General features: G+C 36.6%; 1 protein-coding gene across 1 annotated transcript in view; it reads right to left on the reverse strand.

Moving 5' to 3' along the window:
* RAPH1 (Ras association (RalGDS/AF-6) and pleckstrin homology domains 1) overlaps positions 1–23,296 on the reverse strand; it is a 94,767-nt gene that overhangs the window by 20,709 nt on the left and 50,762 nt on the right. The window contains exons 5-8 of the mRNA XM_068968975.1: positions 16,180–16,260; positions 10,654–10,728; positions 1,229–1,306; positions 633–792 (exon numbers count right to left, since the gene is read on the reverse strand). Of these exons, the coding sequence (XP_068825076.1) occupies positions 633–792; positions 1,229–1,306; positions 10,654–10,728; positions 16,180–16,260 (394 nt within the window). The remainder of the gene's footprint in view (positions 1–632; positions 793–1,228; positions 1,307–10,653; positions 10,729–16,179; positions 16,261–23,296) is intronic.

The following is a 23,296-nucleotide window of genomic DNA, read 5'->3' on the forward strand; positions in this document are numbered from 1 at the left end:
AGGGATGGGATGGGAGAGAGGTGGAAGGAGGGGTACATGATGCGGAACACATGTACATCCACAGCTGATTCATGTCAATAGCAAAAACCACTACAATATTGTAAAGTAATTAGCCTCTAATTAAAGTAAACAAATTAATTTTTTTAAAAGTCAGATGGTATCAAAAAAATGAGGAATTTTCAAAGTTAAAAAACACCATAACAAACTACAAAACATAGGAAACTAAGACTTTGTACATCTAGCTAAAAATAAGATGTGCTTTATGTTTCCCCTGAAAGTCAAATGTTGTTATCAAGGCTTCAGTACAAATGTGAATAAATGTGATGGCTTTTAGTAATGTGTCTAATATATGCAGTTCTTAACAATATCTGAAGGGAAAAAATATTTTGTTATCTTAAAAAAAGAACAACTTTGTTTGGTCATAAGAAAATCTAAAATGAACTGGAAATGATACTGTACTCAAAGAAATCTCAAAATATATGGGGGAAGAATGGGGGAAAGATAAATGTAAAAAAGCCAGGGTTATACTATAGGAAAAAATATTAAAATGTCTCTAGTTGCTTTTATCAACATGAAAACAGCTGAAATTACACAGAAATTTTAAAAATAATTATAGCAATGATATTACTAACCCATCTGTAACTCAGAGATGGTTTCCACCAGAGACCAGTCTAAACTATAACCGCAGTGGGATTTGTCCATCAGGTTATCCAGCACTTGTCTCACTGTCTGCCTCTCATCCACCATCATTGTTTTAGAACTATCATCAGACATGTGGACTCTAATCACCAGCTGTTAAGAGGAAAAAGGAAAATTAAATACAAACCGAAAAACAGGCATTCTAAAAACTTCCAATATTGAAGTTTTCTGAACGATGTCCTTAGCTAAATATAAGTTAAAACACAAATAATGACTATATTATGCAAGAATATTCTAAAATTAAGTATTCAATAACTAAACAAATTTAATGTTTTTTTTAAAAATTAAAATAACATATAAGATTATAATAAAGCTATTTTGTTTTACTCTTTTAGAATTTAGAACCAGAAAAGTTATTTCTTTAATAATGTATTTTATTCACCAACAAATATATATGGAAATGTATTTAAAAAGAAATACCCTGCTATAGCTTGCTGCATCTTACAGTTATATTATATAAACAAGGCAATTCTTTATAAATCCATAAAATGAATAAAAATCCCAAACCAAGAAAAAGCCCAAATATCACCTTTTTCACTTGTGCCTCTTTAATTTTCTCTAGGGCAACTCTGATCTTCTCAGCTTTCAATTTTGCTGCCTGTTCTTCCTGTGGACACAAAGCACTTCAGATAAACTAATGCTAAAATAATGAGAATTTTTTGAGAAGTCTTTTTATCCTTAAGAACACTGTTAACACTGAATTTCAGTAAGAATATAACTTCACACACTTAATATGGAGCACATTTTAGAAATAACCAGGTTCACAAAGAGAGTAGACATATTATTAAAAAAATTTTTTTAAGATCCACACTTGAAGATTTCTTATATTAAGACTACATTTTCATATTCTAGGGCTGTGGTAAATTAACTTAATTTTAATTTAATCCAACAGTTTTATTCCTGACTGTCAATCTGAAACAGACAAATTTCAGGTTTCAAGATAGGGAAAACGAAGCTATCTGTGGGCCTGCCAGTGACCCTGAATTTATACCCCCCTCGAAACTGTGGGCAATCTTTTGCATATCAACATTTTGTCCTGTTGTACTGAAAATGTATCATCATCATAAAAACAGAAGAAAAAAAAAAACCCAGCATCAATTCATCTCTCTGCAACCATATAAAAACAATCATAATAAAAACATAGGTATATTCTCATTAATACATAAATATGAACAAAGGAGGGTGCATTTAATTCTAAGTTTTACTCTGCTTTGGAACAATCACACAATATAATCAATTTCTCATGTCACTAAATTCAATTTGGTTTTTAATTCACACTATTTAAAATACTAAATGTAATTTTCCAAATATTTAACTTATAGTAATTTCTGCTTCATAAATTTAAATGAATAGCAATTAAATAAAACTATACTTAAATAAAATAAAACATTTGCCTATTTTCTCCTAGAATAACATACAGTACTGTAATACCTTGTACTTACTTGTACTTTCCAGCAAGAGGCCATAGTACATTGCAGCATTAATCTCCAGTTGAAAGAAACTCATGAAAGTAAACCTTTGCTTATAATAATTACTTTTTAATTCTAAGCTCTTGGTTGCTCTAGAAAATATCTAAAATATCTAAGAAAATATAAAATACCATATTATATATTCCTTTACTTAACATGAGACTAGACTAATTTATCAACTAGACTAATTTATCTGCTCTAGATTGTGACTAATAATCACAACCCATGTGTTATTCTTCATTAAAAAACTGAAGTTTTCAGGGCAAAAAAACAAGTTAATTCATTTAACAGATTATTCCCTGTTCTCTTAAATTCTGTTGGCTTTCTTATTTTTGATCTGCTTCTCTTCTCATTTCATACTCATTTCAAGGCCAATGTCTCCCTCATTTCAAGCTTAGTATTTACTACTCTGCAGAACAGAGAAGAAAACAGTTAGGGAAGACAGTGGGCTTGTTTGCCAGAAATCTGATCCATTTCAATAAAAGCAGTCAGTGAATTAACATAATAACCAAGGTCAGGAAATACTATCTGCAAACCCAATTAGACGGAGAACAAAGAAGTGCATTTTAACGACAAAGAGGAGTAAGACTGGATTCTTAGATTCTTAGGTATATATACTCCTTCGATTAAAGAGTAAATCATCCTATTTCCCCTCTTTATGCAAATAAACTATAGAATTATAAAATATGTTGACTGTATATTTTAAGATATATATTTCTTCTTTTTAAAGAAGGTTATAAAATGAGAAAACTAGAATATTGTCATTAAAATTCTCAGTTTCTAGAATTCTGTGTCTTGGAGAAACAAAATCTTTATTAAATTACCAAATTCTATGTGTGTTTCTGATGAGTAGAGCACTACTCTATAAAGGAATTTTAAGTATGAGCATTTCCCAGTGGTTTTTATGAAATCAGTTATTTGACCATATTTTGGAAAAGAGTAAAGCAGAAGTTTTATGAGTGTTTTCTCAAGGGAATAATGATTGTATGTTTCTTCATGGGTCATTTGCCACATCCTTATATTGGTATGAATATCTGCTACAAAGAAATTTTCCAAAGCATAATTTCAACTTTCACTTCATATTTCTGAAAAGCAAATTTAAATCTCAAAGTCTGATGAGGAAGAACGGATAGAATCAATGCTTTGTGTAGCTGGAATATAAACATGAACTTCTACAAGGCCAAATTCTTTTACATTAAAACTAGCCTGTAAAATTAAAAAAAAAAAAGAAAAAAGATGTCTTCAAAGTAAAAAAAATATATTTTTAAGAAAAAGAATATCAAGAGAATGACAAGCCATAGACTAAGAGAAAATATTAGTAAAATATTTATCAGACATATCTGATAAAAGAACTAACATCCAAAACATAAAAGAACTCTTAAAATTCAATAAAATAATGAACAACTCAGTTCAAAAACTGGGAAAAAAACCTGAACAGAAGGTTTTCACCAAAACAAGATTTGATGAAATCTTTTTTAACCAAAGATTACACAGATGGCAAATAGCCTGTGAAAAGCTGCTCATATATACCATGAGAGAACTGCAAATTAAAACAACGATATACCACTACGCATGTATCATCTTAGACTGCAAAAATACTGGAAACACCAAACGCTGGTCAGGTTGTGGAACAACAGGAACTTTCACTTTTCCCTGAGGAATGCAAAATTGTACAGCCACTTTAGAAGATACTATGGTAGTTTCTTACAAAACTAAACATGCTCTTACAACACCATCCAGTAATCAAGTTCCTTAGTACCTACCAAATGAGCTGAAAAGTTTACCTCCACCCAAAAACCTACACACTGATGCTTATAGCAGCTTTCCTTATACTGCCAAAACTTGGTAGCAACCAAGATATCCTTCAGTGGGCAAATGGATAAACTATGCAACATCTAGACCATGGAATATTATTATTCAATGCTAAAAAAAAAAAAGAGAAAGAATGCAGGAGACCCGGGTTCAATCCCTGGGTAGGCAAGAACCCCTGAAGAAGGGAATGGCAACCCATTCCAGTTATTATTGCCTGGAGAATTCCATGGACTGAGGAGCCCGGCTGGCTACAGTCCACAGGGTCGCAAAGAGTCAGACACAACTGAGCAACTAACTCACGAAAGCAAAAAAAAAAAGAATTATCAAGCCATAAAACACATGGTGGAAACTTTAATGTGTATTACTAACTGAGAGAAGCCAATCTGAAAAAGCTACATACTATGTGATTCCAACTATACAAGATCCTGAAAAAGTAAAACTATGGAGGCAGTAAAAAGAATAATCGTTGTCAGAGGTTGGGGGTGGGAGGTGGGAGGGACGTGAATAAGTGGAATACAGAGTATTTCTGTGGGAGTGACACTACTCTGTATGATACTATAATGATAGCTCTATGTCATTATACATTTGTCCAAACCCACAGAATACACACCAAGAGTGAACCCTAATGTAAATCATGGACTCTGGGTGATAATAATGTCACCTATACTTGCTCATCAATTGCAGTAAATGTACCACTCTGGTGAGGGATGTTGATAATGGGGATGCTATGCATGTGTGAGGGCAAGTAGTATATGGGAAATCGCTATACCGTCTTAATTTTATTGTGAACCTGAAACTGCTCTTAAAAAAGTCTTTTCAAAAAGGGAATATAAAAATTTTAATATAACATTCTGATACTGGTTATAAATACCAAAGCAGCATTTTCATACTTCCATTTTAGTATACTATTATTTACCAAATACAATAGAATACAATCAATGCTATCTTTTGAAGCACTGACATACAAAGTCATTCAATTATAAGATTAGTTTCAACTCCCAGATCAGTTTCTGCTCCAAAGGCTAAAAAGTTGACACATAGGAAGAAAAGATTACAGAAACAAGAGAAACAACCAATTAACGTACATTAAACCAATTAGATTCCCTAGCCATCACTGCTGCTGCTGCTGCTGCTAAGTCGCTTCAGTTGTGTCCGACTCTGTGCAACCCCATAGACGGCAGCCCACCAGGCTCCCCCGTCCCTGGGATTTTCCAGGCAAGAACACTGGAGTGGGTTGCCATTTCCTTCTCCAATGCATGAAAGTGAAAAGTGAAAGTGAAGTCACTCAGACGTGTCCAACTCTTAGTGACCCCATGGACTGCAGCCTACCAGGCTCCTCCATCCATGGGATTTTCCAGGCCAGAGTACTGGAGTGGGATGCCATTGCCTTCTCAGCTAGCCATCACTAAGAAACCATTTTTATGTAGAACAGCCAGGTGGGGCTATTTTAACATCCAAATTCAGCTATTCTTTCAGTTGCTCAAAATACTACTCTTAATAACTATATAAATTGGTCCGTGTTACAGCTGCCTCAAATTTAAGAGCTGGGAATCTGCCTGCCTATGCAGGAGATTCGGGAGCCATGGGTTCAGTCACTGGGGTCAGGAAGATATCCTGGAGTAGGAAATGGCAACCCACTCCAGTAATCTTGCCTGGGAAATCACAAGAACAGAGGGGCCTGACGGGCTACAGTCCATCGAGTCACAGAGTCGGACGCAGCTGAGCACACAGGGACACAACTGAGCATGCAAGCACAAGCTTAACTCCAGTGTAGGCAAATTTCAGTTTACTCTTCTCCAGTTCATTAGCAAGGATAATTAATCTCTGCAAGAAGCCTCTTTTAGAATTTGAATGTCACCGAAGCAAAATGAAATAAAAATATTTTATCAAATTGCAAGATTCATAGTACTTTATACTTCCCATGGACAATAAGTTCTTCCTCAGAAAGTCTGGGGACTTCCCTGGTGGCTCAGATGGTAAAGCGTCTGTCTACAATGCGGGAGACCCGGGTTCAGTCCCTGGGTTGGGAAGATCCCCTGGAGAAAGAAGTGGCAATTCACTCCAGTACTATTGCCTGGAAAATCCCATGGACAGAGGAGCCTGGTAGGCTACAGTCCATGGGGTTGCAAAGAGTCGGACATGACTGAGCGACTTCACTCACTCACTCACTCCGAAAGTATGGTTTTTATCTACTATATTTAATCTAGAATCATAACTTTTAACTGTAACAACCAAAAAAAGGAAGAAACTGTTTTAAGATCAGAGTGTCGTGTGATGCAGCAAAGATCAATAAATCTTTGCTGATGTGTTATTTATAGATTATATACTTAGAAGACATCTAATAGTTTCTTTAGGCAATACAAAGCTGTGTTCAGTGTCTGCAGGCCAAGTTTAATACAAAGAACAAAGCTTTGTTCATCTCATATTCTGTTTGTTAAAGTTGGCAAAATGAGGTCTTAAGTTTTCTGCCCCTTATCTTTGGACTATCCCTTTGTTCACACTGTCTCACAACCATCCTAAACGAAAGTAAAAGATATCTCACACATATAACAACTTAACTTTCTCTCTTACCCCTTCCCTAAAAGGGCAAGAGACAACCTATTTTCCACCTGAAAAACTCCTGTGTGGCTATCAATAACCATCAAATGCCAAGCCTTCTCAAATTTACATAAAGGACAAAAACTCAGTGAAGATCTTATGATTAAATGAAAGCCAATGCTGTGGTTACAAAACATTACAGCATTTTCTTAGAGTAAAAATTAGAATACTTATAGAAAGTTAAAGTTGCAAAGAACTGGCTTTGAATTCCTTCAACTATGAAATGATTTTGGGCTCAGAACAAATGGGATTGAAATTAAGGGGCCGAAAATAAGTGAGCTTTTTTTTTTGAGATCAAGTTTATTTCATAGATTACAACAGTAATACAGTTATGTAATTTAAAATGATTCAAAGAAAACTTGGGGTGATGAACAATTTACTGCCCATGAAATGTTCTATCAAACTGCTTAGAACCAAAATAATCATAGTAACCACTTAGTTTACTTCCCCCTGAAGAAATCATGAAATATATTCTCAACTAAGAAAAGAACTAATATTAATCAAACACCTACCTACTTGCCATGTACTATAAGGCATGTGCCTCATTTAATTATCAATAATGCAGGACTAACATTATTATTATGTCCACTGTACTGATTTAGGCCCAGAAAGAATTATCTTTCAAAGATCATACAGGCTGTTATGAAGTGAACAACTACCTGTTCTTCCCATTATGTCACATCCCGTCTGTCTGTGAAGATTTTAGCATAAACTTTGGGGGGATAATAGTAAATAAAAACTGCTTATCAAAGATAAAACACTTTCAGTAATATACCAGCAGTTTTACAACTTCTCTGAAGAAATGGTGGTTAACAAGTACAGCAGTCCTTGAAACCTTGATAGTCACTAGAGGACCATTCTTTTATATGAGAGATGTTTGTCCAGACTATGCAGGTCTGGGCTTGAATGCAGAGAATATAGAGTTCCTAATCTCATGGAGTTTACATTTAACATGAGACAAGAAAGAGAGAGCCATGGGATAAGTCAGTCAGTGGTAAGTTCTATGAGAAATAAATAAATAAAGCAGGCTAAGGGAATAAAGAGGGACAAAGATGTGTTACTGTATCAGAAGGTCCGTCTTCTGGATGGCACCCAGAGACTTATGGGCATCAGGTCAGCAATGGGTCCTTTGCCTACTGCTCCCATTTATAAAACATTCTGCGCTGGCAGTAATGCCGCTCCTAGAAGAAACAGGTTGGCATTGTTTTCGCAGAGGCTCCCCACTCAGAATTGTATGTTGTTCAGTCATGTCTGACACTTTTGCAGCCCCACGGACTGTAGTCTGCCAGGCTCGTCTGTCCTTGGGATTTTCCAGGTAAGGATACTGGAGTGTGTCTCCTTCAGGGGATCTTTCCAAAGCACGGATAGAACCCACGTCTCCTGCATTACAGGCAGATTCTTTACCACTGAGCCCCCAGGGAAGCCCCTCAGAACTGTATATATACGGGGTAGTTATTTCATTAGCAGCAGTACAATGACAATTGGATTGATGATGGAAACAAACAAGCAATAAGCATTCCTTTTGCATTCCAGGCCCTAAGCAGTGTTCCTGTGTTCATTTTACTGTGTTCAACTACCAAGTGTTATAAAGTCCTAGTTTGGAAAAGTGCAGATCAGAGGTGAGTCAGTAACTGGGACACCATGCTTTTTGGGGAATCAGACAGCCACACAAGTGGTATCAAAGAAGTATAAACTCAACTTAGCTTCAAACAGCCATGTGCTATGGTGCAGAGGGCACTGACAAAGAGAGGCCCCTGTGGCTCTGGTTATCTAGGCACTTCTGACACCTCATTCTTGACTCCATTCCCCACTCCACCCTAAATGTTCAGGTTCTGTGCTACCGAGTTATTTTCAAATGACAAATGGGTAACTGTATATAAGTAGGGCAGGATATAGTGGCAGCTAGAGTCAGATGCTGGCTACATATAGCAGGGATGCCACCACCCCAATACTTGGATTGGAGCACAGATGGCTCTACTGTGGGTACAGTGGGTGGCAACAGCTCTCAGGCAGAAGGAGATGAGAAGTGGCTGCATTTATCCCAAACTTGCAAACAACCATTTTCCATTTGTTGAATGGATGAAGTTACTCTCTTCAATAGTTTCTCACAGCATTTAGGGGAAAAAGAAATACACACTCCCCAGCATGCCCTGAATTAATGATTCCTCTCTACCTCTCCAACACAACTCAAGATACTTCATTCAACTACTGTGGCTCCAGCAACACAGTCTTTCTTCAGCTCCTCAAACCTGACAGGCTCTTTTCTCATGGACCTCTCCACTTGGAACATTTCCCTTCACTCTCAAGCTGGCTGCTTTTCATCCTTCAAGCTTTAAATTAAATGTCACCCCCTTAGAAGGGCCTTTGATGACCTTACCATCTAAAGGAAATGTAGCTCTAATCTTCCCCCTTGTACTCCCTATTACTCACTTGTTTCCTTCATAGTACTTAACATGATTAGAATTTGTCTACATGCTGCATGTAAATGTTCTTTTTATCTATATTCCTAAAGACTGAGGGCAGGGAAAATGTCCACTTTATACAGTATTATATCCCAGCACCTAACATAGTACAAGACTCAACAAATATATGTTGAAAACCAGACAATGGAAATGGTAAAATGCTACACTTCATCTGAGAGCAGTGTACAAAATGTACTGGAGGTGTGACAGGCAAAAATAGACAAGAGTGGCTCTACTAAAAAATATGAGGCTGTTTTAGGGTAGTGGCAATGGGAATAAAATGGATGGATTAATTCAGTCAATCCTGACGATTCTGACAGGCTTATTAGAGCTTTGAGACAGTAAGTGAGAATGAAAGCATGAGATGGCTTGAACCTGGGCAACTAGGAGAGTGGAAACATCCTGAACAGAAATAGAGCCGTCAAAAAAAAAGACAACAGATATAAACTACGAGGCCTCAGGGACAGTGTGGGTAAGGAAGCTGAAGACTCAAAGAATCGGAGGTGCTAGGCATCCTCCAGGAAATGTGTGACAGCAGCCTCTCAGGGAGAGAAGTCTGATCTAGAGAGATCCTAAATGAGGCTCTGAGAGTGAATTCCACGGAGAGAGTGGACTTTGCTATGGTTATAAAGTACACGGCTATCATGTGCTTAGGTTTCTAAACTTACCTCACCTTTAAGGTGCTTCTACCCTATTCCTAGATCTCCTTCCAGGAGAGAAACTCAAACAAAAGAAAGTTCTTATTGCTGATTCTTGGGTCGTCTCTTTAAGTGGACACTCAGGGAGATTTTAATTTTAGCTTTACCATCTTCTTTCTCAAGTTTACACAGAAATATTTTTTTAAAGAAATTTTCGGATACAATAATAAAAATTTAGTGAAATTAGGCATAATTTTTATATTCTTCAGAAACTATCTATAACTCAGACATGCTTGAATTTAACATTTAAGTAACAAAATAAAAACATGATTTGTAAAGAGGCAGAAAGCTATTCAACGCCCCCTATCCTGTGCTTCCTGAGTTGATGATGATAATGGTTAAATGATTTTAAATTGTAAAATACCAGCCCAATGAAAATCCAGCTAGACTAATTCAAACCATTCTGAGGACAGAGAACTGAGAAATTTAAATTGCAGCCTGCTCTTCCAATTTGATTAAACTAATGTAAAGATTATGTTTATATAAATAAATAATTAAATGAGGCATTGATAATATAAACAAAAATTAGAAAACAAAGTCTGCTAAAGAAACTCACAGCATGCATGACCATTAGTAGTAAAAGCTAAAATCAAGCAATGATTTTTAGACTTTAAAATGAAATACAATGTTAAAAACTAGAAAAGTGCAACATACTTAGGAAGATTGTCAGGTATTTATAAAAGTTAAAAACTAGTGAAAAACTACTGCAAATATTTTCTACTCTCTATATTTTCTGATAGTCATTAAGGTCAATAAATAATTACCTTCAATAAAAGGAAAAAATACCTCTACTGAGAACAAGGGTGCAGAAACAAGAAAACACAACCTGAGTAATCTGAGAGCACAATCAAAAACAGAAATTACATTCTACCTACAAAGCAATAAATATTTACATGCAGGTGGAAGAAGTATCACCTTGGTCAGCAAATGAGAAGGTTTTCCTGCAATGTTTCTCAGAAGAAGGGAGGTTTCCCTGTCCAGATAGGAGTGCTTGTGCAGGAAAAGAGAGAAAAACAAAACAAAAAAAGGCAACAGAAGTCAGTGGAGGTTTCATGAGTTTAAAATATAAAGTAGACAAAGCATGAATGATTCTCTACCATTAATTTCATATTTCACCTAAACTCAGTGAAATGCATCTAAATTTAAAACCAGAAAAAAAAAAAAAGAAGAAGAAGAAGGGAAGGGAGAGACCCGCCCATGCCAAGAGTCACGCTCTAGCCCGCTCCTGATGGTCCCTCACTCTGGGAAAAGGGATCACACCCTGCAAAGATCATGGAGCAGCTTGTCTCCCAGGGCTGTGCTTGCGAGTGCTGTTCATGCAGCACAAAGAAGCAGGTGTCAAAGCCCAATGGCTAACCATATTTCTTCCTCTTGTTAAAGCCTATACAAGACCTATACAGCTTTAAATAGTGTAGCCTGAGAGAGGAGGAAAAAAAAAACCACCTCAGTTTCAAAACTTCTGCAATGACTTCCGATCAGTGATAGCTACACCAAGAGGAAAAATGTTCATAAATATTTTGCCTAATGGTATAATGTTTTCAGTAAAATTTTATGAATTCACTTATTACATACTAATAGTACTGCACTGCCCAAGTAAAGGACTTCTAAACGAATGACATAAACAAAATATTATGAAGTGTTGCATCTTAAATTGGTTAAATTAATTTATATATTTTCATAAAAATGATTTGTGAATAACAGTCCCTAAGTGTCCTTTTCTCCTTTAAAATTGTTTCAGTATTGCAATCATATTTATTGAACTCATATAGAATAAATTGCAGCTTTTTTGATATATGTGTAATTCAGACTTGCTTATCCCTAAATAATTCTACATATTTTTTAATGTTATGTGTTTATTAACCATCATTTAAAACAATGCATGGCACAGCTTGTGGAATTATATAAAATATTTCACAATATTATACTTTATAAATCTAAGTATATATCAAATTATTATCAAGTTATTCTTGAGAAATTTTTGGAGAGAAAAATAAATACTAAAGCAGCACCTACTCTCATAAAGCTCACTGTCACAGATAATACAATACACTACTTCAAAATTAAAATACTATTACAAAAAATAACATTAACTTAACTTTTACTTGTACCTATAGTATAGTTGGTTTGCTATATTGTATGTCATTGCCTGCAGTTTTTTTTTTAGTTCAAGATGAGCCTTTCAAGCATACCTGCCCTTTCACCCACACCTAGGTGGTAAAAAAAACAGCCAGAACCAAACCAAACCAAAAACCCCAAGGTTTAAAACAAAAATTGAATATATTCATCAATATCAGCACTAACAAGGTCAAACAAGCACAAAGAAAATCATCTCTAAGCTTTCAATTACCTAGATGGTATAATCTCCTGAAGGTAAATATTAGTTGACTTGTCTATTAGAAAAACAGTAGATAAGCAAAGTTTCTGCAAACTGAATTTAATTTGAGGTTAGCAATTAGCTAAGACCAGGAAGAATATTGAGAAGGACAACTAAAAAGACCAACTGTAACTTTCATTGCCCTTTTCCTATTCATTTTTTGTTATTCTCATATAGGGACAAAAACATATTATTACATCATTATGTAAAACATAGAAAATAATTTATTGAAAGACTAGTCTTATTTATCTTACTCACAAAAATTACTTTCTCAAAGATGCCCAAAATGAGTAGAATATATTTATTCAGATAATTATTTTTCAAATTAAAAAAAAAATTTGCTTGAGGCCATCAAAACCAATCATTCTTTGGTAAATACAGTTCTGTGTGGGTATAAGTTGCTCAGTCGTGTCTGATTCTTTGCAAGCCCATGGACTGTAGCCTGTCAGGCTCCTCTGTCCATGGAATTTCCTAGGCAAGCGTACTGAAGTGGGTTGCCATTTCCTTCTCCAGGTGATCTTCCCCACCCAGGGATCGAACCCAGGTCTTCTATATTGTAGGTAGACACTTTACTGGCTGAGCCATCAGGGAAGCCCAAAATAAATAAAACTCTAGACATTAAATTCAAGTTTAAACTTTAAAAAATGTCTTACAAAATTTATTCCATCTTCAAACTCAAATCACCTCAAGACTTCAAATTACTAAAAAAAAAATCCCAAAATCTATCTGATCAGATTTTATCTAACTGTATTTGTTTACAGACCCTGAAGTAGAAGTTACTGATTTTAAAATACTGAAGGTTTAAATAAAATAATATTTATTGTGCATAATAATATTGTGCAAAAATGATATTCCTCAAAAATAAGGTTTAAATACTGAACTTTAAAAAAAAAGGAGAGAATCATGATTGGTGACCCCCAAGCAAGACACATCTAAAAAATGAGACCACAAACATAGCTGAACAAGATCATGAATCACATGTTTGGGACAGCCATGTACTACTTAACTGCTAGCAGAAAGGGAGGTTAGGGCTCCATGTTCCCTCTAACTACAGGGATTATAGCTGAAAAAACAAAAAATATAGAAACCAGAAGCAGCAAATGCCTTCGGTCAATAAATGTCTTCCTTTATCTATCTTTCCCTACTGGTGCCAGTCACACATGGCTGTAGAATTCCTCAGAATGGAGGTGGGGGTGGAGGGAGATCTGGTTACTGGAGAAGGATGCGAGAGGGATGAGGAGAGCGGTGTTCAGTTGGAGGACTGAGAGAAGGGAAAGACACAGTGCTTTGGGCACATCATTAAATTAGTCTCTGTCTTGGTACATGTTGCTGGTAACAAAAATGCACATAGCTGCATGTAGGGCCTTCTTATCTTTTCTTTCATTCACCATGAACGCAAAGTCAGCAGCCTATTTTTAATTCATTAAATTTAATTCATTAAAAATAGCCCATTTTCTTTATTAGCCCATTTTCTTTCTGTCTTTTATTCTCTCCTTTTTTCATTTACTCAATTATTTATTCAATGTTGAGCCTGGAACCATGCCAGACACAGGAGATGCAAAGGTACCCAAGACAGGCATTACCTGGTCTCACAGAGCTTAGAATCTAACAGGGAGGAAACTGACAACTACACTGAAGTGTGTAAGTGGTAGTAAGAGGCAGAGACAGTGTCTAAACCAAATCAGAGGTCTTGCAAAGTACTTCTGGAAAGGCCTCAGGTCTCAAGTCCTGCAGGATGAGCAGGAGGCAGCTCCAAGCGTAGTGGAGGGCACAGACAGAGCAAAGGGAGGTGCCAGTGGCACTCAGTGCTGGTGGTGCTTCCCTCTGGGAGGCATTTCAGGGGGAGCTGGGAATACTCTGGGCTGTCACAGTGAGGAGGAAGGGGCATTACCGGTATTTACGAGGAGGGAAGCCATAAACACTAGATGCCCTGCAAGCATGGAACAATGCCACAGAATTAACAACCAAAGTCCCATGTCACACATGAATTTGTAATGTCCTTATATGGAAAATCATACAGCTGGGAATTTCTGTTTATAACAATCTGAGTTTCAAACTCAATAACTCCATTTTACATATAAGCACAAAGTATTTCTGTGTAATTCTGATATTCAATGACTATTCTAGGAATGCTATTTACTTACTAGAAATTGAGGGAAGCCTGCACTTAATTCTGTTCAACCTTTACCAAGAATTACTCATTACACTGGGAAATCATTTCACCAATGGAAAATCTGCTTGAAGTATAAAAAAAAATTTGCCAGTACCAAAACTGGTAGCATCAGTGTGCACTCTGTCACATGCAAGTAAATGATAAGAGTTTTGAAACTGCTTTTAACAGAATTAAGAACTAAATACTAATAATGAAAAGAAATGAAAGGCTGAAATTTCACTGAGCTTCATTAACAGATTGTGTTAAAATATTTCAATTGCTTGTCTTTCAGAGTTATTTAAAATACAGCACAATGAGAATCTATAATGTAAAAAGTCAAATGTAAAAATCATTTTATTACTACCTAACCCCATGCTACAAGGCAGAGAATAATTTTGTCACTATAGTCACAAATAAGAGTCATTAAATTTGCAAGAATTTTGCACTTCTTCATTTTCTTTTCTTTGGTAATATATAAATTGTATCAGCACATTATTCCTACTTCATTTAAGGTTATTTCACTTTTACTAGTTACTATATACAGGTGTGTGTTTTGTCTGTTATTATGTGTCATAGTATGTTTTAATTCTGGGTCCACTTATATTTCTTTCTTTTTCCTGTAAAAATGACTTCTGATCTCCCTTTTCTTAAATCCAAGGTTCTTAATTGTAAGTAGGTGTAGGATTTGACTATTTTTTCATCGTGTCTTTTAATACAGTTTTTAAATGGCTAACCACTTAAAAATGAAAATATACACATTAAAATATCATAAATTACTTTTGGCTATTTCTCCCTCATGCTAGGTGATAGGGCATTAAAATCACTATAATGGGGGGGTGTAGGTAAGTTATATTATTTATGAATTTCATTTGGGATAGTAAAGATAATGTTATAAATTATTTGTTAGAAGATATGAGTACTGGGGCTGAAAGGACTGGGCACTGCTGCCTGAGTGGAAGAGATGACAATGCAGATATGATTAGTAAGTGTGGCTGGTACTTTGGAGCTTAGGGGACAGGCCAGAGGTAAGGTTGGGGAAAGTTTTTCACTAAGCAGGATATAACCCAGTAGTGACTTGTGAAATCAATTCACTGGGTTACTACCAGTATTTTTAAAGGACAGGAAGAGAGGGAGGAAGAGGGGAGAGGAGAGGTCAGAGGGAATCTTATTCAACTGGGGGGAGGGGTGGGAATTTATTTTTTTTCCAATGCTTCATAGATGACCCTGAAACAGCACTGTCTAATGGAAAAACAATACGAGCTACAAATATAAAATTTTCTAGTAACCACATTTTTTTAAAAAGTAAAAAGAAAATGGTGAAATAAACTAATGTTAGCATCTTTTATTTATTTTTTTGTACTAAGTCTTTGAAGTCCAGCATGTATTTTTATCTTTATAGTGCATCTCCATTTGGATTAACATTTGGAGCGTTCAATAGCTTCATCTGGCTAGTGGTCACCGCATGGAACTGCACAGCTCTAAACATCCAGGTTCGTTAATCAATGACCAAAGGAAACATTTTTAAAGAAATTAGGTTTCAGTTAAGTACTGGTGCAGAAGTCATACCCTTGATGTCCCCATTCTAAAGAACAGTTAAATTTAGTAATATCTTGAGAAATTTACAGAAGCCCTTAGCTTAAGAACAAAACAGAAAGTATGCGGTTCAGGTTCCAATACAAAATTTCTCTATACCAGATACGCTATCACTAACACAATCTTACCATGAGTATTAATATTCAATGGTACTGTATCATATGGTTGTTCATGTTTCTGCTCATGTATTTTTTAAGCCTGGTTTAATTTTTATTCAAAAAATTGAGATATATGAGAAGGTTTAATCATCAGGAGTTCTAAAGAATGCATTCCTCTTCACTGATACTTCAGTAGTCCCAATGGACATGATTACAGAACTTACAGGTGTCAGTTCAGCCTGTTCTTCTGTGAAGTCAATATGACGCTTGGCCTGCTTGCTGGGACATCTCAGAGAAATAGCATGCTGTGAAAATGCAGGAAGGAAGAAAATGATAGGTAAAGGAGGTGGAAAAGGGCAGTTCTCATTACCATGCAGGAAGAGAAAAGATCTCTGAAATGAACTGTTGAAACAAAATAGTAATGAAAAGTTGCATGCACCTCATTGTACTGTGCAAAAATAGAAAAGGTAAGAACCTGATGATCCTAACCCTTTACAATTTAAAGGTAACCTCACTCTTCTTCTGGACAGTAGAGCTCTATGGCAGAACTACCCAGAAATACCTTGTCCAGTACCAATTCATACTTCTGAACTTCAAATGGGTCTTAACTGCTGTTTGGCAGTACTCGCTCTCTTCTCTCCTCTCTATCATTCCCTCTAAGCTTGTTCTAAGCAGTTTCCAAGTTCTTCAAGTTCCTGGTTTCACTCTTTCACCTCTTCATATGCCCTCACTTCCCTCCATTACTAAGGAAACCACACCGATCTATCATGACAATCTTCATCTCTAAAAGGTATCCTACAGCTATGTCCATATTCTCATCCTCTCCAGTTCCATGAGTTAATACCTGCTTCTCCCCTCCAAAGCTACACCATGTCCTAGATCCCACTCATTCCCCCTCTAATATCCCAGTCTCTGACACTCAACTGGTCCAGCTTATTGGGGGTGGGAAGGACAGAAAAATATTCTTTTGGGTACCCTCCTCTTGTTAAATTATTATTTTCTACTTTTTACTGCCAAGTTTCCTGAATTCAGCTGCAGTGTACCTCTTGCACTTATAATTCCCTGCAATCTAGCATCCACCTTTCTCCTCCAAAGTCTTCATCCTTTGAGTTGCAATGCATCCTGTAATTCATTCTTCTTAAAGTCATCAATGACCTTTTAACCAACGTTTCTGTCTTTCCTCTCATAGTACTTGCCTTACTGTACTAAAACTGCTTTGGTTGTCTGTTCTGACATCCCTCTCGCCATACAATAAATTATAATCTCATAAAGACATTGTGTATTATGTTCACAGTTTTATCCCTTACAGCCCAGGTACCCCAGCACTTATGGAATGTATGAATAGCTATTTCTTCTTGGCTTTCATGCCACAGGCTTGGCCAGACTAAGACTGATTTTGCTTTCCTCTCTCTACATTTTCTCATTCAACATATTCTATAACACTATGTCAGTCACCACATCAATGCAAGGCCTACCGAATCTATATTGCCAATATCCTCATTCTTAGGAAATGAGTACTTTAAGTATTAACAGCTAAAAGGGCATGAAAATGCAACCAACTCTCAACTGGTTCAGGGGGAAAAAAAAAAATATATATATATATATATATATAAAATAACAGTAAATGTGGCAAAATGTTAAATTACTGAACATGAGTAAGAGTTTCATGAGTTCTTTATACTATTTTTTCAAATTTTTCTAAGTTTGACATTATCTCAAAATAAAAAGTTAAAAAATAAATCTATTCTCACTAGGCTCAGTCTCACACAAGCTCCCATCATACTTCCAAATGCTTACTGGCTAGTTAAAAAAAAATCATTATCTAAGGTGTTCAACAAGAGATGGCTACATGCCATGTTAAACAGTATGATGGAACATTATTAGTTATTGAAATTCAACACATCCTTACCAAAAATGAATATGCACATGGGAAGTATCAAAGACAATGTGGACCAATTTTTAAATCTTTACTGAATTTGTTACAATATTGCTTGTTTTACATTTGTTTGCTTTTTTTTTTTTTTTTTTTGGCTAGGAGGCATATCTTAGCTGCCCGACCAGGGATAGAACTTGTACCCCTTGCACTGGATGGTGAAATCTTAACCGCTGAACCACGAGGGAAATCCCCAGTTTTTACTTCTTTATCACTACTTTCATAAATCTAAAATCTGTGTTTAAAACACATATGTGAATGTGAAGGTCAACTCACATAAAATTTGCTCTACACCATCTCAGTTTCAAAGTTTCATTTGTTACAAAGCTATCATGTTCTCTATCAATCTCTCAAAAACTCCACAAATCTCTGCAAAGTAAGTTATGAATCACTACTTTCTTGAACTGAAGCTATAACATGTACCATTTATGAGCCAGAATCTTGTTGGGGAGGATGTGTAGAAAAGCAGTGATCTGAAATATGAGCCAAACTCAAGAAATGAATGACCTTCTATCAGAGTCATGGTTACAAAATACAACATTTTCTTTTGGTAGCTAACACTTTAAATAACAACTGGAAGAAAGTGGAGGTTTGTGAACACATATTAATGTTTCAATAAAACAGATTTACATCCATCTTGTACTGAGGTTATGTGCTCTTCACAAATATTAAAAATAAATACAGCATGACGGTTACAAATCCAGACCTTTATGGGGTGGCCAGAGTGCCTGGGTTCAAGCCCCAGCTCAGTAGTTTCCTGGCAATATGACTCTGGGTTTATTATTTAACCTGTTTCCTCATGTGTAAAATGGTGTAAAGATAGCATTTATCTCCAAATGTTACTATAAAAATTAAAGGAGTAATAATAACACTATTATTAGAAGAAGAATGGGAAACCACCAGCCATCATTTGAATTTTATTTAAACCTCAATTCATTTAGATTACAGCTAGCTTACGGTTGTTAAAATTTTAACATATTCAGGAATATACTAAAACACCACCAGATGGGGATGTTACTACATAAATCTCTTTGCCTTTTTTCTACTGCCCATGTAGTTCTGTCTCTAGGCTTGGATCTGAGATGCACTGGCTGGTCTAGCCTTGTCTAGATTCTCCTTCAATTTTATGACGAAGTAGCAAGGTAATGCTAATGCTGTAGGAGCTGTACAACCAGACTGCCTGGGTTCAAATCCTCGGGAAAGTTACCTAGTCACTTTCTGCTTTAGTTCCTTTCATTGTAAAACAGTGGTGAAAGTGAAAGAAAGTGAAAGTCTCTCAGTCGTGTCTGGCTCTTTGCAACCCCGTGGACTGTAGCCCACCAGGCTCCTCCGTCCATGGGATTCTCCAGGAAAGAATACTGGAGTGGGTTGCCATTTCCTTCTCCAGGGGATCTTCCTGACCCAGGGATCGAACCCAGGTCTCCCGCATTGCAGGCAGATACTTTAACCTCTGAGCCACCAGGGAATGGTACCTATTCTCAAGGCTCTGTACAAACTCAGTGTTAAGACATGTAAAGCACCATGCCCAGAACAGAATAAGCAATAACACAGTAGCTGATATTATTTTCTATTTCCCCTCCTCTTCTCTTTATTCCTCTCCTAGATATTTAACTGGCCATTATATAGCCAGTATAAGGTTCTTTATACTGCTCTCCCAACACAAAACAAAACAGACTTAAAACCAAATAAAAACGCTTTTTCGCTTTCAGGTATCTAAGAAATCCACAAAACAAGATCAGGGCATATATGCCAGTGTTGACTGGGCGGTGTGTTTGTACCTATCCCTCTATTACCTTCCTAGGCCAGTGAAATCTACAATTAAAACACCAAGTTGGTACATGTGGATAAATTTTCAGTGAGATGCAGCAACACAGCCATTAGAATTTTAGGAGAAACGTAGTTGTAATAACTAGTAACTCCAATCTTTCAGATACGCAGGCCTCTTAAAATTTCAGAAAGCCCTGAGCGCCCATCTAGTTATTATCTCAGAGCAAAAAGTTGCTTTCTGAGAATAACTTGGGACCTCAATGCCAATGCCACCTGTTATTACAACAAACACAACTGCTGTTTTCTTTCCAGTATCTCAAGATTTCTGCACACATTTATTCTTGAAATAGTTCTGGAAAGTGAAAGAAGTAAAGGAATTACACTGAAGCTATCATATGCTATGCTGCATATCACATTATTAACATACTTGTATATCCACAGAGATTTCATTAAAAAAAACTCTATACACATGAGGGGGAAAAAAACCCCACAACATTGAAAAGCTTTAGTAGCTCAAATATTTAGGAATTTTTCCAATCAAAATATTTACAATACATCATCAAATATTCTTAAAGATTCAGCAAAACTTTTTGAACCTACCATAAGCTTGAGTATATGTTTCTAAAAGCATTTGTATTTTAAAAATATATTTTTGTGTATAAGATTCCAAATTCAGAGGAACTGTTAGTTTAAATCCCACCAGAAAATAAATATATAGGTATATTATAGCACTAACCTTTTATCAGTAAACCCTACTTTATATAAAACTTATAACATGCAATTACTATTTAAATTTTCAAACTGCTGTCTTATTAAGAAGTATTGTTTTATCTTTTAATGTGAATAAAAGTACCAGTAAGTCAACTGTAACATTTATTTCATGTTGCTATAGAGTCTTTATTAGAATTTACTTCAGCTACAATGAATTCTAAATTTAAAAACAGCAAATGAACACTACTGATGGATTTCATAAGAACACTAAAATTAGTCTGTAATTCATTTTTATGTTTATCCATAAACCCATATTTTTATGCTAAATCAAACATTCAGGAAATAATCATTTTTGATGATCAACTTCACTTTATTTTTAAGATACTGATAAAAGCTGGGAGGCAAATGTTATAGTTTCGGAATTCAAAAACAGACTTCCCAGTTATTTGACCTACTTAATCCCCTCTTTGGAATAATGCCGCTACCAAAGGGATAGTTGGAGGCTTAAATGAAATAACATATGTGAAGTGCCTGAAAGCACAGTATTTCAACAAAAGTCAAGAAAGAGAAAGGCAAGAGAAAAAGACTTACTCTTCCTGATGTGAAATTATACTATGCCTAGCCCTGTTGGCTTCAGAGAGCAAGGAGGTAGAAAGAAAAGCTATAAAATTACTTTGTTTTCAGATGGGTGGTTTGAATACCCACATCCCCAAGATACAATAGTACCAATCTCAAATTGATTTTTCTAACTGGTATTAGTGTCACTAAACTTCAGTGAGAGTAACTATTCTGTCCTAGGTTTCTTTAGAATAGGTATAATTACTGCCTCTAAAGAACTTAGAGGTGTCTAAAAAAAAGTTTCACTGTCAGATTTTCATATGCTACTTCATCTGAAGCACTCTGTCTGACCATCTTGAAAGAAAACTGCTGATAATTTTAGAGTACAGAACTTCTAGACAAAGATGGATTGAACACATGCATATATTTAAATGCTTGTTCAAATATCTGATTGCTTCTCTTTTGAGCCAAATAATGTTCTAGGTGCTAAAGATACATTAGGAATCATAGAAAATTTCTGAAAATTCCTCTCCTCATGGAGCTTACATTCAAGTGGAAAAGACAGACAAGCAAAATTTTTAGAATAAAACGAAGTCAAATATATAGTATTCTAAATGGTGATAAACAGAAAAATAAAGCAGAAAAGGGAGATAACAGGCTTCCCTGGGGGTCCAGTGGCTGGAAATCCACCTGCCAAGGCAGGGAACACAGATTCGGTCCCTGGTCTGGGAAGATCCCACACACTGTGGGGCAGTTAAGCCCTCCACAACTCCTGAGCCCTGTGCCTAGAGCCTGGGCTCTGAGTCACCGCAACGAGAACGCAACACACCACAACAAAGAGGAGCCCCTGCTTGCTCCAACTAGAGAACAGACGAGCACAGCAACAAAGACCCCGTGCAGCCATAAATAAATAAAAAAATTTTTAAGAAAAGGGAGGTAAGTACTCACAGGACGGAGGAAGAAGAATTCATTTAAAACAGGGTGCTCACAGAAGGCCTCACTGGAAAAGTGACACGTGAGCAAACTCCTGAAGGCAGTAAAGGGGTACTGTCCTGAGGAAGCGTATCCAGGTGGGGGGTGGGGGGTGGGGGAGGGCAGGTAAAAGGGCTCTGAAGCAGGCTCTGACTACTGGCAAAGAACTGACAGAGCAAGAGAGGGAGGGAAGAAAGGAATGTAGGGGCAAGCCACAGAAAGCAGATCTGGTAAGGCCCTGCAAGGATTTGGGTTTGAAAACAGGTAAGATACAAAGCCTTTGGGTTTGAAAACAGGAGGGGCAAGATCTGACTTACCTTTAATAGGACCACTCAGGGCTGCCATGGGGATAACAGACTGTTAAAGGAATGGTGAACACAGAAGACTAGTTGTGTGTCTCAAGACGATGTTGGCTTGATGGCAGTGAAGGTGGTGGGAAGTGATCAAGTCTGGATATATTCTGAAGTTAGGGCAACAAAATTGGCTGCTGGATTGGAAGGAGGATGGGGAATAAAAGAGATAAAGACTCCAAGCATTTTGCTGATAAACTGGAAAGACATAATAGCCATTAACTGAGATGGAGAAGACTGTGGGAGGAATAAGTTTGGGAGAAAAGATCAGGACTTCAGTTTTAGACCAGTTAAATCTGAGTTACTTTTCAGATGACCAAATAGGGGTGTCAAACAGATGACCAAATAGATTAGAAGGAGAATGCATGAGCCTGGAGTTCAGGGAGAGACACTGGCTAAAGAAACCTGTATTCCCTTGAATCTAAAGATGATTTAATGCCAGTCCTTTCTTGATCTTTATCAGAAACTGTCAACAGACAGCTTTGTACAACCCGGTGTACTGCCATATTGCTGACAGTGAGTGACAGACGCTAACTGACTTTTGAACATGGCTTCTCAACCTTGATGGTATTTTGGGTCAGATAATTTTGTTGTGGGGGCTGTCCTACTGTAGGATTTTAGCAGCATCCCTGGCCTCTACTTACCGGACATCAGTACCACCCTTCTATCACTGATGACCGAAAGTGTCTCCAGACATTTCTGAGTGTCTCCTGGGGGACAAACTAGGTTCTAGTTGAGAACCATTGTTATACAGGGATTAGGATGTAAGGGGGGTTAGTGTACCTTAAATAAATGAGATGGGGATTAAAACTGGGGAGTTGTCAGTGTGTAAGATCACCAAAGGAGTAGACAGAGAGAAGGGCAGTCTGATGCCTGCACCCTGGGGCACTCCACGGCTAAGAGACCACAGGCAGGAGCAGACTGTGAATGGCCAATGAGGCAGTTCTACTCCCTCCACAAATCCCGCTAAAACAAAGAAAAAGGATTTTGTTGTTGCTGTTGTGTTAAAGACAAACTCATGAGAAGACATGGCAAAAATCTGGAAGCTGG

This window comes from Capricornis sumatraensis, chromosome 3 (assembly GCF_032405125.1).
Source record: "Capricornis sumatraensis isolate serow.1 chromosome 3, serow.2, whole genome shotgun sequence".
Classification (NCBI taxonomy): domain Eukaryota; kingdom Metazoa; phylum Chordata; class Mammalia; order Artiodactyla; family Bovidae; genus Capricornis; species Capricornis sumatraensis.